The 16,615-nt window shown below is 35.5% G+C and overlaps 1 protein-coding gene across 1 annotated transcript; it reads left to right on the forward strand.

The window, feature by feature from the left end:
* The first annotated feature begins 342 nt into the window (after positions 1–342).
* ubl7a (ubiquitin-like 7a (bone marrow stromal cell-derived)) lies at positions 343–16,580 on the forward strand. The gene is made up of 10 exons (XM_056451826.1): positions 343–672; positions 2,442–2,561; positions 5,704–5,786; positions 5,872–5,956; positions 6,038–6,095; positions 9,368–9,501; positions 12,000–12,049; positions 12,132–12,308; positions 13,325–13,435; positions 15,951–16,580. Exons 1-10 carry the CDS (start codon positions 489–491, stop codon positions 16,086–16,088), a joined length of 1,140 nt encoding a protein of 379 aa, XP_056307801.1. The 5' UTR covers positions 343–488; the 3' UTR covers positions 16,089–16,580.
* Positions 16,581–16,615: the final 35 nt, after the last annotated feature.

Here is a 16,615-nt window from a genome sequence, read left to right on the forward strand (position 1 = left end):
ACACTATATCGTTTCATAACCACATAGAATCATGTTTTATGTTTCCAGTTTTTAGTCACAAAAAACTAAATCATCTATCATCCTGGCCAAATGTAAATGTATAAAAAATGTTTTAAATGAAAATATTCTATTTTAATTAAATTTGAAATAAATATTCTCATATCTATATAATAAAAAATATTAATTTTAATATATTTTACTCAAACCCACACATTATCCGAGTCTTACACATGTATGTCGTTTCATAACCGCACCGCTCCCCCTGTTCATAATTGAGCACTACAGCTTGCAAACACATCAGTAAAACTACAACTCCCAAAAACTCGACAGTTCCTCGCGACGTCATCACGCACGGATGAAAACAGTCGCATGATTCTGTTTATTTTAATCCATTGTGTTTACAAGACCGAAACATATTTTAATCCTTTCCTTTGCCTTGCCAAAAGAAGTCCTCCATCCCCGTGCAGCTGCAAACCGCGCATCAGAGGATGGCGTTCTCGGAGTGGCGTCTGTCTTTAAAGCTGGTGGATCAACCTTCACTTCCCAAGTCATTACTGCAGTTTCCAGAAGCTGAGCCTGGAGATGTTCCTCCCGGAGAATATCGGGTCTCCACTCTCAAACAGCTGGTTTCTGCACAGATCCCTGATGCCATACCAGATCCCGAGCTTATCGGTAACATCATATTACATTACATTATTGCAGAGCTCATAGATCATTCATAATGTCTGCTGACATTAAATAACCGTTCACTTTCAGCTAATTACAGTTGTATCTTAAAGAAGCATACATAATTCTGCATACTATTTGTGACGAATTTTAATTTCATTCATAAAAGTCACAATTTATTGATTTTAAACAGCAACTTCTCATTCATTGGTGAATGTAAACATATATCAGGTATCAGGTTATTTGATTTATTTCGAATAGAAAAATCATACACATAACAATCAAACGAACAAAATACATTTCATCATTCATTTTCCTTTGGCTTAGTCCCTTTATTAATCAGGGGTCGCCACCGCGGAATGAACCGCCAACTTATCCATCATATGTTTTACACAGCAGATGCCCTTCCAGCTGCAACCCACTGCTGGGAAACACATTTCATCATGATCAACAAAATATTTACTTATCCATATACACTTACAATAACAAAAGTATTCAGCCGTTGCGAAATGGAGCAGGGTGAAGCACAAGCTAATGGAGCAGTATGAAGCACAAGCTAATGCAATTTAAATATATATAGGTTTACCCTAGGCTAACCCTAACCCTAACCCTAACCCACACACCCACACACCCACCCACACACACACAAAATAACATTTATCTAACATTTTGGGAGGTAAACATTTTTGGAAGGTCACATTTGACCAAAAGGTTTCATGAGTTAATATTAGTTTATTTATTTACTAAGATGAATTCATATTGAACAATACTCATACAGCATTTATTAATCATAGTTCAACATTTACTAATGCATTATTACCTTCAAATTGATACTTGTTATCATTATTTATTGCAGAGTTAACATGAACTATTTTCCATGAACTAACCTTAACAAAGATGAACAAATACTGTAATAATGCATTGTTTATTGTTTGTTCATTTTGATTGTTTGTTCATTTTTCAAGTGTTACCAAAAAAATATGTTGTGACAAAATGTTTATTTAAAGAATATAATAGTCATTTAAATAAAGAAGCCAGTGTCTTATTCATAAAGACTCATTTTTATACAATTGGATTAATCAGCAAATGTGAGTAAATCTCTTGAACGATTCATTGACAAATATATACATATGTACAGTTGAAGTCAGAATTATTAGCCCCCCTGTTTATATTTTCCCCCAATTTCTGTTTAACGGAGAGATTTTTTCAACAAATTTCTAAACATAATAGTTTTAATAACTCATTTCTAATTACTGATTTATTTTATATTTGCTATGATGACAGTAAATAATATCTTCTATACAGCTTAAAGTGACATTTAAAGGCTTAACTGGGTTAATAAGGTTAACTAGTTAGGTTAGGGTAATTAGGCAAGTTATTGTATAATAATGGTTTGTTCTGTAGACTATCAAATAAAAATATAGCTTAAAGGGGCTAATAATTTTAACCTTAAAATGTTTTTTAAAAAATCAAAAACTGCTTTTATTCTAGCTGAAATAAAACAAATAGGACTTATCCCAGAGGAAAAAATATTATCAGACATACTGTGAAAATTTCTTTGATCTGGTAAACATAATTTGGGAAATATATAAAAAAAAAATCAATAATAATTAATAATTCTGACTTCAACTACACATCTATGTTTAAAGCAGGTTGACTTTTCTGTTTCATGTTTCCAAGACAAGAAAAAAGCAGTCAGTCAGATGTAGCAGTGACCCCTGGAGGAATCTTGACAAGACTGCAAACAGTTTTCCCATTATCTTTATCCATTACAGAGTTAGTGTACTGTGGCAGAAAGTTAAAGGATGACTTGACTCTGGAATCCTATGGGATTCAGTCAGGATCCACTGTGCACATTCTGAGAAAGTTCTGGCCAGAGCCCGAGATCCATCCCGGTGAGTCGAAGCAATTTTTAGTTCTTCTGTGAAACCAAAGGGTTGCCAGTCAGAATGTTTACACTTCATTTTATTCCATACAACTGAAAGCATGTAGAGACAAAACCTGTCAAGCTCCATGAAGATAAAAAGTGACATAATCAATCCATAAACAGGTTTTGGCTGAAAAAAAAAACATCTATACTGATCTGCTGAAGAATTAAGTCACCTACATCTTGAATGGGCCAGTAAATAAGTCAGTAAATTAACAGAATTAAATTATTTTCCACATTTTTGGGTGAACTATCCTTTTGAGATGCTCTGTGAATATGGTCCAGGAGCAGGGGAAGAATAATAAAAAAGAACACTGTCAGTGTCAGCCTGCCCATAATAAAGCAATAATCAGGATGCCCACGGGTCAAGGAATGTCTGCAATATTATGCAATTTTAAAAAGTCTATTTCAGACATTGAAACTCAGGGAATTGTATATGTGTTTTTGGCCAAGTCATGGAATACTAGGGATATTTCTTCGTCATTTTTACCTCCCATTCATCAAGATTTTTTCCGTAGCATGTTTATCACGTCTCACAGATGTATCACTTCTTATAGGACTGTTAGGCTTGGTTATTTGCAAAAATCAAATGCATTTTATTAAACTGTTAGGATTACCATATTTTATTCAAACCTACAGAAGATAAAAACAAGTGAATGAATCAGAATCAGAATCAGAAAGAGCTTTATTGCCAGGCATGTTCACACATACTAGGAATTTGTTTTCGTGACAGAGCTTCTACAGTGCAACAGAATTACAGAGACAGGACAAAAAACAGATAATAAATATATTTTAAAAAATAGAAGTAAGTAGTGAGTGAAAATATACAGATTGACAAGTCTATGTACATGTTTATTACTATATATGTAAAGTGTGTTGTTAAATAAGTGTATATGTGTATAAAAGTGTATAGCAAGTAGTGATGTTGGTTTCGCAATTATCATCAAGTGTTCATGAGATGGATTGCCTGAGGGAAGAAACTGTTTCTGTGTCGGGCTGTTCTGGTGCGCAGTGCTCTGTAGCGTCGACCAGAAGGTAAAAGTTCAAAGAGGCAGTGTGCTGGGTGTGAGGGGTCCAGAGTGATTTTGGCAGCCCTTCTGCTCGCTCTGGATAAGTACAGTTCTTGGGGAGTAGGAAGGGTTGTACCAGTGATTCGCTCAGCAGTCCGAACTATTCGACGTAGTCTTTGGAGGTCGTATTTAGTAGCTGAGCTAAACCAGACAGTTATTGATGTGAAAATGACTGATTCAATGATGGAGGTGTAGAACTGTTTCAGCAGTTCCTTTGGGAGGTTAAACTTCCTCAGCTGACGAAGAAAGTACAGCCTCTGTTGAGCTTTTTTGACAGTGGAGTCAATGTGAGTGTCCCACTTCAGGTCCTGAGAGATGGTGAATGATAAAATTTAAATAAACTAGTTCATAAAACCAACACAAAACAATACAACAGGCATTTTGAACATGCCCAAATCTAAAAACAAAAAAGCACCAGGCATCTGCGTGTGTGTGTGTTTGTGTGAGAGTGGACATGCTTGTTGCATGTTGATTTTGTGTTTTAGTATTAGTCTCTCATTTATGTTTGAACATTTTTCAGATTCATGCCAGATTTGTAGAATTTTTTTGCTAGTTTATATAAAAATGTTCTCTGTTGCAGTCACACATGTGTGTTTGTGTGTGTGTGCGCATGATTTGCTGCTATTTTCAGACCAGCGCAACCCTAATTTTCGCATTTTCCGCCACGTTGTTTAAATAGCAAATCAATTTGTGCCACTTTGTGGACTGATGGGTGTGCTGGTAAAAAAAATAGAGGTTTGTTTGGCGCATCGTTGGTGCGTTGCTATTTTGAGATACTGAAATAGACAACGCCATTGACCAACTAAAAGCAGGTCTAAAGTCCAGCGCAGAGCAATGCGTCTATGAGTTCTGCGTCTATGCAGGTCAAAACGCAAAACATTATTCTTTTCTACATACATATAAAAACCACTACCTCCATGCCTTCATGTTGTTGTTTTTTTTTCAGTTTATTTATTTAATGTTATTATTATTATTATTATTATTATTATTATTATTATTATCAGTGTTATCTATTATATCATCACCATATATGGCATAAAAATAGGACGTGTGTTTGGACACAACTCAGTTTTTTTTTTACCACTCTTCATTATTATTGTTCATTTATTAGTTTGCTGAAAATTAGAACTCAGATAGTTTTTAAACAAATCTTTGCGCTTAACAAATGAAATTAAATATGCAGGCTAATGGATGTTTTCAGTGGAGTGTGTGCAACACGTTTCCTCGTCCATTAAAAAGTAAAGGAGTAAAGAGTAAAAGTAAAGTAAAGAGAAAGTAAAGGTTTCTTTATCATTCTTTATCCTTGCGCTGCAGATGCTCTGTTTAACTGTTTTCTCGCTAGTGAAGCGCTCAGTTTTTCCACTTACAAAGTCCGCCATGTAAATAGCAAATGCACCATGGCGTGATGCAACTGACTCTAAAAGGAAATGTGAGATGAGACTCTGATTGGTTTAATGCACGTTATGCTTAAAACACATTCATAACTCATTAAGAGAATAAGCTCAACCTTGTTTGACCATGCGCCAGAGCGCAGAGCATATTTTTCAATCCTTTTAAATAGCAAAAGTGGACACGCCCATTTGGACACACCCTTAATGCTTTAATTACGCTTTGGAGTTTGTGCCTAGATGGTTAGTATAGAGCCCAGAATGTTCATTTCAATTTGCATTCGTGCTCTACATCCAAGCCTTTGTAAAAACGTAAAACATTTCGCATTTAAACTGGGTTTAAACTACTTATTTTTTTGGAAAAATTAATCTAAATCTAATCTTGTCACTTTTCCCATTTTCAATGTGAGCTCAATCTGACACAGAGGAATCTGAGTGGTGATTTTTACACAGCTTTAGAATAACTAAAGCAAGCCCATTTTTTCTGTATTTTAAAATAGATCATTTAGGAAAAGTGACAGAATTTCATGCCCCTGAGATGATGGATTTTCCATCTGTGTCATTCTGATCCCACAGGCCGATTTAAGGATAAATCATAAATGATATAAATTATTATATCAGGTGGATTATGTTTTGCTCTGTTGTTGTACAGAGCCGGTGGACAAGGTTGCAGCTGCGAGAGAGTTTCGTGTCCTGCAAGCAGCTCTTCACACCAGCACTGCGTACAGAGAGTCGGTAGGCTGACTGTGAGCAGCATACAGATGCAGAGCTGCTTCTGGATCCTTCAGGAATTATTCAACTCGCTGTTCGTCTGTTCCAGGTTTTCAAGATGCTCAATAACAAAGAGTCCCTCGATCAGATTATTGTGGCGACTCCTGGGCTGAGCAGCGATCCTGTAGCTTTAGGTATGACCATCGCACACAAAAAAAAGCTGATTTATTAGTGATGTGAGGTGTGTTGTTCATACATTGTTTATGGATCTTCAGGGGTTCTTCAAGACAGAGACCTCTTCCTCCAGTTCACTGACCCAAACATGCTGGACACGTGAGTAAACATCATTACTGGCGGCACGGATCCCTGCTTTTGGTTCAAGATTATTAGTCAAAATTAATTAATTAATAGAAGTGTTCATAACAGTTATGCGAAAATATAATTAATAACGATAATTAATATTCATAAAATAATATTGGGGTGGCACGGTGGCTCAGTGGTTAGCACTTTTGCCTCACAGCAAGGTCACTGGTTCGAGTTCAGGCTGGGCCAGTTGGTGTTTCTGTGTGGAGTTTGCATGTTCTCCCCATGTTGGTGCTGGGTTTTCTCCGGGTGCTCTGGTTTCCCCCACAGTCCAAAGACATGCGCTATAGATGAATTGGATGAACTAAATCAGCCGTTGTGTATGAGTGTGTATGGGTGTTTCCTAGTACTGGGTTGCGGCTGGAAGGGCATCCACTGTGTAAAACATATGCCGGAATAGCTGGCGGTTCATTCCGCTGTGGCTACCTCTGAAATAGAGACGAAGCCGAAGGAAAATTAATGAATGAAAATATTATTGGTAATTGTTGATAATAATAATAAAAATAATGATTAATTTAACAATTATTAAAATGTAAATATTATCATTATTTTTGATATTAGCACTATTAGTAGTAGTAATCATAAAAATAAGGAAAAAAACATTAATAATTCTATAAAGTTGTGTGTTATCAATATTAATTTTGATGTTAGTAATGAGTAGAAATAAAAAATAAAGCTGTTATATTAGTAAGTAATATATAATAACAATAAATATTACAAATTTTTGGTTTTAATAGGTAAAACTACATCAACAATATGTCAATTATGAGTAGAAATAAAAAATAAAACTGTTATATTAGTAAGTAATATATAATAACAATAAATATTACAAATTTTTGGTTTTAATAGGTAAAACTACATCAACAATATGTCAATTATGAGTAGAAATAAAAAATAAAGCTGTTATATTAGTAAGTAATATATAATAACAATGATTATTACAAATTTTTAGTTTTAATAGGTAAAACTACATCAACAATATGTCAATTATAACAATTAGCAATACTTAATCAATAACACTATATTTAAAATAGTCAGTCAGATTTATTAATGAACAGTGAGTAACAAAAACAGCAATATTGTCATGCCACTTCAGTCTTGTTGACCCTTGGTTTTGTGGCATTTGTATATTAGCTTTGGGTCTGCTGTCTTGGTTTTGTGTTATTGTCTCTTATGTTGTCTGTACAGGGGGTTTGGATCCCAGTACTGAGTCACCTTTTTTCCAGTTTTTATCCAGTGCTGGGGTTCAAAAAGTAATGCTCATGTTTTGTTTTTTGACAAACTATTATTATATTATTATACTAATAATGAGAAAACGGCAAGAATAAATAATTAATGCTATTATGAATAGTAAAGTAAGAACATTTATACAGTGTTCATTTGTAATATTAATAATTATAATAATAATACTAGTAATAATAATGATGATGATGATGATAATGATGATGATGATAATAATAATAATTGATAATAATAATTAATAGTTATCAGTAACTATTTATCAGTAGGGATGGGCAATATTCTATCATTTAATTCTATAAAAATTCCAACATAGGCTTAGTCTGAAAACGTAGCCCTATATACGTTTCTGGAGATCGTGAATTATGTAGCTAGAGCTACGTATGGCTGCGTTTTGTCGACGAATGCTGTCAACAAACCAGCAGACTGCTTACCCTCATGTGGATGGCTTTTCCGCTGTTACCTGTTTGTTCGGTAGCTCGACACATACGTTGGCGGACTTGAGATGCAGAGCGGAATGGACTGCGGCGATAATGTTTCTAGTCCTGTGAGGAATGGTTCCAGAAAGCGTTCCAGAAAGACAAAAACAGAAACCAAAAAATAAAATAAACAAGTTAATTACAGGGTGAGAACATGGTAAAATCTGAAAACGTGGTAAAAATCAGGCGAGGGTGTGACAGAGCGGGTCTTAGCTCGCTCTGGTGGGGAAAACTGGGTTCGGGGGGACAACAAAATGATGGTGTACTCGAGGGCACTCCAGTGTTATTTATCCAATCCAATCCAAAGTAACAAAATAACAACAAAACAGAAAAATAAAGATGAAATATATATACACACACACACACAAAATTAAAGAAGTATCCACAATATACATACAAGGGCGGGTTTGCTCGAGGTACCACTGTAACGCTCTCGCTTACTTGGTTAACAAGCAACTGTCTTGGGGTTTGGCTGCTGAGGAATGGTTCCAGAACAACAAAAACAGAAGCAAAAAAATAAAATAAACAAGTAAATAACAGGGTGAGAATGTGGTAAAATCTGAAAACGTGGTAAAAATCAGGCAAGGGCTTTTCTTTTTCTGGATTGCTCTTCAAAACACTGTGGTTGGGTTCAGGAAAGTGGGTGGGTGGGTCAATCTGTGCTTTTTAAAACACTATTGGTTGGGTTTAGGGATGTGGTAGGGTGGGGTTATCGGTCAGTTGGTCAGTCAGTTTGTCAGTCGACAGCAGCCTCTGATGGATTTACGTGAACAAAGAGAAATATGTAGCTCCTTGGACATATTTTGCTCTCTCCAGAAATGTATATAGGGGTACTGAATCAGAATGAGCCTGGGTTGAAAAACTCTCAAGATCTGGAACTCTGCTCACTGTTCTGGAAAGCTCATTTCGGTGTATTTTATATGATACTGAAAGAATAATAATACATTTATTATTATAATAATAAACAGAAAAGAAATATAAATATATATAAAAATGGAAAACCCCCAAAAACAAATTAGTATTCATAAAATAACGTTGTTAATTGCTTAAAAATTTATACTTTTAATTATTGACACTTTTACAAATTATAGATTTAAATGAATACTTTTCTCTGAAGATACAGGACTTTTTTTTGTCTCTTGGTGGAAATGATTTACCACCAAAAATATTTTTATTGCAACAAATACCAGAAAATATTGTGATATAATTTTAAATCCATATTGCTCATCCCTATCCCAGTACAGTTTCAAATTTAAGTTTTATTTGTCACATACACAGTATGATATGCAGTGAAATGCTTACACAACCACTCGTGATCTTTAAATAATAACAATAAAAATCTAAATTATGGAGAAATAAAAGTTATTCTATAACTAAATAAAAGCAAATATAATGTACATTGTCTATAATACATATAGGCTCACTATAAGCCTGTGATTTAGCTGCCTCTAGCAAAGACATTTGAATCCGGTGCTGTACTTTGAGATAAAGAAAATGAAACCGTATTCTTAACTGTGTGAGCAGATTGGCCAATTCCCACCCGGCTCTAGTAAACGCCATCATCCTGGTGCTGCACTCAGTGGCTGGCAGTGTCCCGCCGCAGCAGAGCACCAGCTCCTCCAGAAATGTGTCCTCCAGCTCCTACAGCGACATGCCAGGTGCGTTCATTTAGACACGATTTAAAGGAAACATTGTCCACAGTTTGTGTGCAGGTTCAGAGCAGAGATCGACTGAACTAAAACAAAACAAAAGCAGCCAGTTAGTAATTGGGAGTTTTAAGCAGAAAACAGCTGATTTTGATTATTGGGGCTAGGGTTGGGTTGATAGACGATGCCATCGTCCATCACGATGGCCGATAGACATCACAATGCTGAGCCGGCATCGCAATCCTCTGCCCCGCCCCCATCGCAACAGCAACCCGGTCACGAAAAATACACACTCCCCGTTTACGCTAATAGGCCTTAGTTATAAAATGGCATTTTATAACGAAAACGATCCACATCCACACTGGCATTTCATTTAGCATTTCTGAACAGCCCTCCTTCCACACTATACCGCTGAAAACGCACATCACGTGACCACACACACACACACACATAAACAAACACACACATACAGGCATGCGCTGCAACATATGTGCACATCTAAGCTCCAGGCAGTCAGCAGGCTTCGCGCCTCACATACAGCTCCTGCTGGACCCTGACGCGCTGCTCTTCTCCCAGTGTGAGTCCCGGTTGTCTACTTGCATGACGAAAAACATACTTGCTGCTCTCGCTTCTTATGCGTTGTGAAATCGGCATAACTTTTATGCAGAGGTGACGGCACGCAGTAAGTTTTACAAGTCGACAAAACAAAATTTTAAATAATATGACCGTGATCTTACTAAGCATACCAACTGATAGATTTTTTTGTATGAAGTAAAAAGGAGGGTTTACGAGTCAGAGAGGTAAAGACCAAATTAATAAACCCAATTCTCTGCCATGTGTCAAGTCTAAGACAACAGATAATTCTATAAAACATCTTTTTTGTATTCTATAGAATTTTATTCAAATGAAATTAATATTAATGTAAAAGATTCTTAAATGATCTTAGCATCACTCCAGTTGTCTTTACGTTGTTTTCCAATTACATTTAGAATGAATTAATATATATAATATATAATATATAATATATATATATATATATATATATATATATATATATATATATATATATATATATATATATATATATATATATATATATATATATAATAAAAAATGTTTTGAGGGAGGGGCGCATGCCCCAGTAGAGCTTTATGTCTAGCAACGCCCCTGCCGCCACCTACAATGACGATGCCATCGTCTATCGAGATGTTTCACATTAGATATCGTACGATGCCAAATTGGTCGACATCGTCCAATCCTAATTGGGGCAGCCAATCAGTCAATTACTTTGATTCATTGGGCCTGTTTACGCCTGGTTACGTTTTTTCTGATTGTATAGCTACAGTTGTAAATGCCCTCCTAAATGCATTTGAGATGGATATAAATGCGATCGCTTAAACCAAAACTAATAAAAGTAAAATTAAAAATTACACAATAAACATAGGGCAGCGCGTTGGCGCAGTGGGTAGCAATGTCGCCTCACAGCAAGAAGGTCGCTGGTTCGAGCTTCGGCTGGGTCAGTTGGCATTTCTGGTCCATGTGGGTTTCCTACAGGTGCTCCCGTTTCCCAATTCCAAAGACATGCGCTATAGATGAATTGGTTAAGCTAGATCATCTGTAGTGTATGACTGTGAATAAGAGTGTATGGGTGTTTCCAAGTGATAGGTTGCAGCTGGAAGGGCATCCGCTGCATAAACATATGCTGGATAAGTTGGTGGTTCATTTCGTTGTGGCGACCCCTGATTAATAAAGGGACTAAGCCGAAAAGAAAATGAATGAACGAATGGAAATAAACATGAGAGTGCACGCGGTGCGGGCTATATGACTGACAGGTAACAGCACAAATGCTTAAGCAACAGAATGAAACAGCTGACAGCTTGAGATGTTTGTTTTATTTACATTTTTTTATTTCGTTTTATTTTTTAAATGATTAGATGACATTTTTTTAATTAATATCAGATGGGAGCATTATCAACAGAGACGCAGCACACACCTGTAGCTGACATTAATATAGCAATGAATGTGAATAATAATCATTTACAAAGGCACGTTGTTGTTGTTTTTTTGGGAGAGTATGATATACACAAATTAATATAAACCATTTACAGTTTTGAGTGATGTCTTGCACGTATCTCTATGACAAAAATAGATGTTTCATTTAGTCTATAATGAAAGTAATCCCAAAGCCCACCTTAACTTCCAGCCTGCATATAATAAAAATTGAAAGCCAAATAAGATATATATAGCTTACGTTTCTGTAAACAATAATATTAATTAAAATAAATGCGATGTATCTGATGCTTGAGTCGATGTAACCTAGTTAAATTTGCATATCAATCAGAATTTGAAGATCATTATCATATCCGTTTAGCGGAAATGCATGTATTTAGCCAAATGTAAATGCTTTCATAAATCTGAGATCTATACCAATCAGAGAAAACACATGAAGTGACCTGATGTAAACAGGCCCATAGTAGTTTATAATGCATAACCTTTTTGTTAATCTGCAGGGGGTTTCCTCTTTGAAGGCATGTCTGATGATGAGGAAGATTTCCAGACGGTCTGTGATGATTTACTGTTCTTCATATGAAGGATGTGTGCATTTACAGTATTGGATGTTAAGCGTGTTTGATCGTCTGTAGGGGAATCGTGGCGGACCCTCGACTCTGGCCAGTGGTTTAGCTGGCATGAGGCCGGCGTCTCTGGGTTATAACGGAGCTGTGGGGCCCAGACCTATCACTCAGAGTGAACTGGCCACCGCTCTGGCCCTCGCCAGCACCCCGGAGAGCAGCGCCGTCACACCAACTACTGGAAACCAGGTAAAGCTCACTTACACAAGAGAGCAGCCACCAGGGATGGGCAAAAATACATTGAAATGTATTTTAAAATAAAATACCAAATACCTCAATTTTATGTGTATCAAAATAAATTATTTTAACAATTTCTTCTCAAACCTTTAAAGGTTCAAGAAACCCATAGAAAACACAAACCACTGTATCCACACACACACAAAATTGTTGGTATTTTTCCATTGAAGAAAGGAAACCCACAGTGGTCACTGAAATAACTTGAAACTGAAAAAAGCAATGATTAATCAATAATGACTGAAAATAAACTAATGAAAATCAGATATTGTTTTCAAATTGTGGTTCAAGAGAAGCATTTAAAAAACAAAGTAATGAAACTGACCTGGACAAAATTGAAGGGTACCAACAATTTTGTCCATGTCTGTATACACACACACGCACACATGCACGCACACACACTATTTTCGTTATATTTATATATAATTATGTAAATATAATTGTTGTATTTAAAAATTCAGATATACAATGTTTTACGTATTTTCTATTTGAAAATACTTTCGAATATTAAATATTAATGAATACTGCAATTCAAGTCTACAGTAAATTATTCTAATATGCTGATTTGAACTAAGGTTAACTAATAAGGAACAGTACAGCATTTATTAATATACAAAACATTTAGTAAAGCATTATTAAAATCCAAATTTATGCTTGCTTGCTAATGCTAATGCTAACATTAATTAATGCACTGTGAGTTAACAAAATAACAATGAATGACTTTTTTCCATTAACTAACATTAACAAAGCTGAATAATCTGTAATAAATGTATCGTTCATTGTTTTTTCATGTTAGTAAATACATTATCTAATACATTCTTATTGTAAAGTGAGACCATAGTTTGTAAAATTCAAATGTAGTATAACAACTATAAATTGCATACATATATGGGTAAATGGTAGAATGTGAAGATCAGTGCTGTGTTTATGATTTGCAGACATTAATATAGCAATGAATGTGTGTGTTTTAGGGTCCATCTTCAGGAGTGTCCCCGATCCCTGCAGGAACTCCTATAACCAACGACCTCTTCAACCAGGCCCTGCAGCAGGCCTTACAGGTGTCCAGCATGTCCAGCTTACACGTGAGTAATAAAACTACAGTAAACACCACAGCACTAGTGATGGGAAACGTGGACTTATGAAAACACTTGTCTGTTTGTATAGCTAAGTTTTTATTTTATTTTACTTTATTTTATACTTTGTTCTATTTTCTGAAGCTAGTATATTCTGAAGAAGTATATTCTCCATATTTAAAGTTTGCAATATTTTTTATTTGTTTTATATATCTTATTTTCTATAACTATAACTTCTATTTCCATATCTAAAATGATCTGTGTTTTTACTTATTATTATATTCCATAATACATATTCCATAATGAACTCTTGATATTATTATTAATATTTTTAAGGTCACGGGCAGTTGTATAAGCACTTCACTGCATACCGAACAGAATAATACTGTGTATGTGACAAATAAAATTTTTATTTAAATCCATTTAAGAAACAGATGAATTCACAGACAAATAATATGTTTTTACTAAAAATAGGATTTATTTATCAAGGCAATTGCACATAATTAAGAAACGGTGACTTGAGTTGGAAATTAGTTAATGGAAATGGTATAAATTCAGAAAAGCAGATATTATTTTTAGTTTGTTATTCAGATATTTATAGGTATGTTAATTTTTCAACTAAAGAAGGCTACGCTTGTCTAACAATTGCACAATGAATTAATGACAGTATTTGAGAAATATTTGTTAATGGAAGACGGTTATGTTTGCTATTAAAATGGCTAAATGTTGACATTTTTTAAATGAATCTAATGGCCCGTTTCCACTGAGTGGTATGGTATGGTTCGGTACGCTTTTATGGCCGTTTCCACTGTTAAAAGGTACCATACCGTACCACTTTTTGGGTACCCTTTGCAAAGAGTACGTAGCACGACAAAAGGGTACCAAAAGGCGGAGCTAGAAGCGCAGCTATTGGTTTACAGAGATACGTCACTCGCTCCTGGACAAGCAGGATTATGAAAACAAAGGAACCGCCATGTTTAAAAACACAGCCGAGACATTTCAGCCCAAACAAACTTTGTCGTCGTCTTGATGAACAGCCACAAAGCCAAGAAGAACAAAATCTGCTGTGCCCTGTTGTTGTTTTACGAGCCCGTCTAAAAGTGCGAGTGGTTTCACTTTCTCCAGAGAGCTCGCCGCACGTCTATATTTGAAATAACGAACTTCTTGAGCTCATATTTATAACATGCATGAGATTATTGAAGTGCTTCTGACATCCGATCCCTTCAGAAACGGACAAAAGCGAGAGTGAAGCGCGAAAAAACAAAGGAGAAGCTGGAAAAAACAGGAGCAAATGATTCTTTCAGCAACCTAAAACATGAACAAACTGCCATGTTTAACTATTATCATCACCTTTGGACTATTTTGAACTCTTACTTTCTAACAATACGTTACATGTGCTGGTGAAGATTAAAGATACAGATAATTGGTTTGCGCTGACTCTGGGCTAAATTTCGTGGTTTTTTTTGGTCCCAAATGAGGACTAAATGTCTGCTGTGTGTAGTTTTTCTGTAATTGGTAACATATCGGAGACTGTAAGGGTCTGTATGTGTTCATGTTGCATTTATTTATTTATTTCATATAATTGCAGACGTTACAGTGGGCTATTTCACACTATCATTGATCTGCAGTTATAATCAAATCATGCTCATAGAAAGGTTAGTAATGAACATTTCTACAGTATTCATGTGTATAAAGCATCTGTTTTGTGAGAAGTGCTTCTCATATGATATGTGAACGACCCATACAGCTTTATTGTAGACATTTCCTCAAGCGAGAATGACGTCGACTGAAACTCTGCAGTACACCACGCCCACCACCATTGGTAGCCTTTTGGCAGTGGAAACGCAAGCCTGACAAAGGTGACCCGTACCGACCCATACCATACTGTACCACTCAGTGGAAACGGGCCAATAAAACACCATGTTTGACTTTGATTTAGGAATTAAACGTTTTATTAAAAGTCCAATTTCTACACTGTAAAACATTTAATGAAAAAAGTCATGACATCAATAATGTTTTCATGTTACTTTAACTCAATTTAATACGTTAATCAGGTTTCAACACATTTTTTGTAGCTGTACAAAGTTTAACAAAACATTTTTATTCAGTTTGACTGATTTAAGTTGAGATGGCTAGAAAAGTTCATCTAAAAAATCAAGGCAGGAAGAATTTTTTACAGTGTTGTCTATGCATTGAGATTCATAGGGAGTTTATTTGAGTCAAGTAATTAAGTTCCTTGATTAATTGCTTTTAATGTTGTAGTCAGTACACTGAAAAAAATGATTCATTGGATTTACTAAATTAATTAGGGTAACTGGTTACAAACATTTACATGACCTGAATTTAAACAAACAAATTACATTTAGCAATGTTCAACCTTATTGGTTTGTCTAAAATCAGCCCAAATAAATTATTTGCAACCACTTACCTTAAAATAAATGTGTAAATCCATTCAATATTTTTTTTTCAAGTGTAGTTAGTCAATTTTTGAAGTAACTTACCCAGCGCTGCCCATAATCTGCAGAATCAGTGGCAGTCTCAGCTCCAGCAGCTGCGGGACATGGGCATCCGTGATGAGGAGCTCATCCTGAGAGCCCTGCAGGCCACCGGCGGAGACATCCAAGCTGCCCTGGAGCTCATATTCGCTGGAGGCGCTCCATGAATCACTGCACGCAAAAGAAAAGTTGAAATGTTACAAGCTCGCTCTGTAAAAAAAATGCAAGATTACACGCAATTCATTCATGCTGTCCCAACACAAATCGATTAAGTTAACAAATTTAAGTGGTTTGAACATGAAACAATTAAGTTGTCCCAAAAAGAATCCCACAAGTTGTGTTGTTTCAACTCATTTTAAATAGGTGGTTTGAACAAGCAGCAAAATCAGTTATTGGAGTGCACTTTGTCACTATGTATTACAACATTTCACTACCTTTTTGATGGTATGTTTTATTGTTAATTTATATTTGTCTTTTGTTTTTAAATATGTACGTTGTATAAGGTGCTATCGACTACTGTATATCACATCTGTACACTGTACTGTGTTTGTTCAGCTGTTATCTTTGCGGGTATTGAATGCTAAAAGCTGAAGTTTGCCTGTTCAGACAATCATGTTATGTTTTGCGCTTGATTAAAATGCCCCATGATTACCATAAAAGTTGTTTCACTGTAGATTTCTGGGATAATTACAGT

The sequence above is a fragment of the Danio aesculapii genome, chromosome 25 (assembly GCF_903798145.1).
Source record: "Danio aesculapii chromosome 25, fDanAes4.1, whole genome shotgun sequence".
Lineage (NCBI taxonomy): Eukaryota > Metazoa > Chordata > Actinopteri > Cypriniformes > Danionidae > Danio > Danio aesculapii.

Bases quoted from the DNA above. Each gene is read 5' to 3' on its own strand.
- ubl7a (XM_056451826.1), top strand. From the start codon at position 489: ATGGCGTTCTCGGAGTGGCGTCTGTCTTTAAAGCTGGTGGATCAACCT. The intron at 673-2,441 runs GTAACATCATAT...TATCCATTACAG, and splicing joins ACCAGATCCCGAGCTTATCG to AGTTAGTGTACTGTGGCAGA. The intron at 2,562-5,703 runs GTGAGTCGAAGC...GTTGTTGTACAG, and splicing joins AGAGCCCGAGATCCATCCCG to AGCCGGTGGACAAGGTTGCA.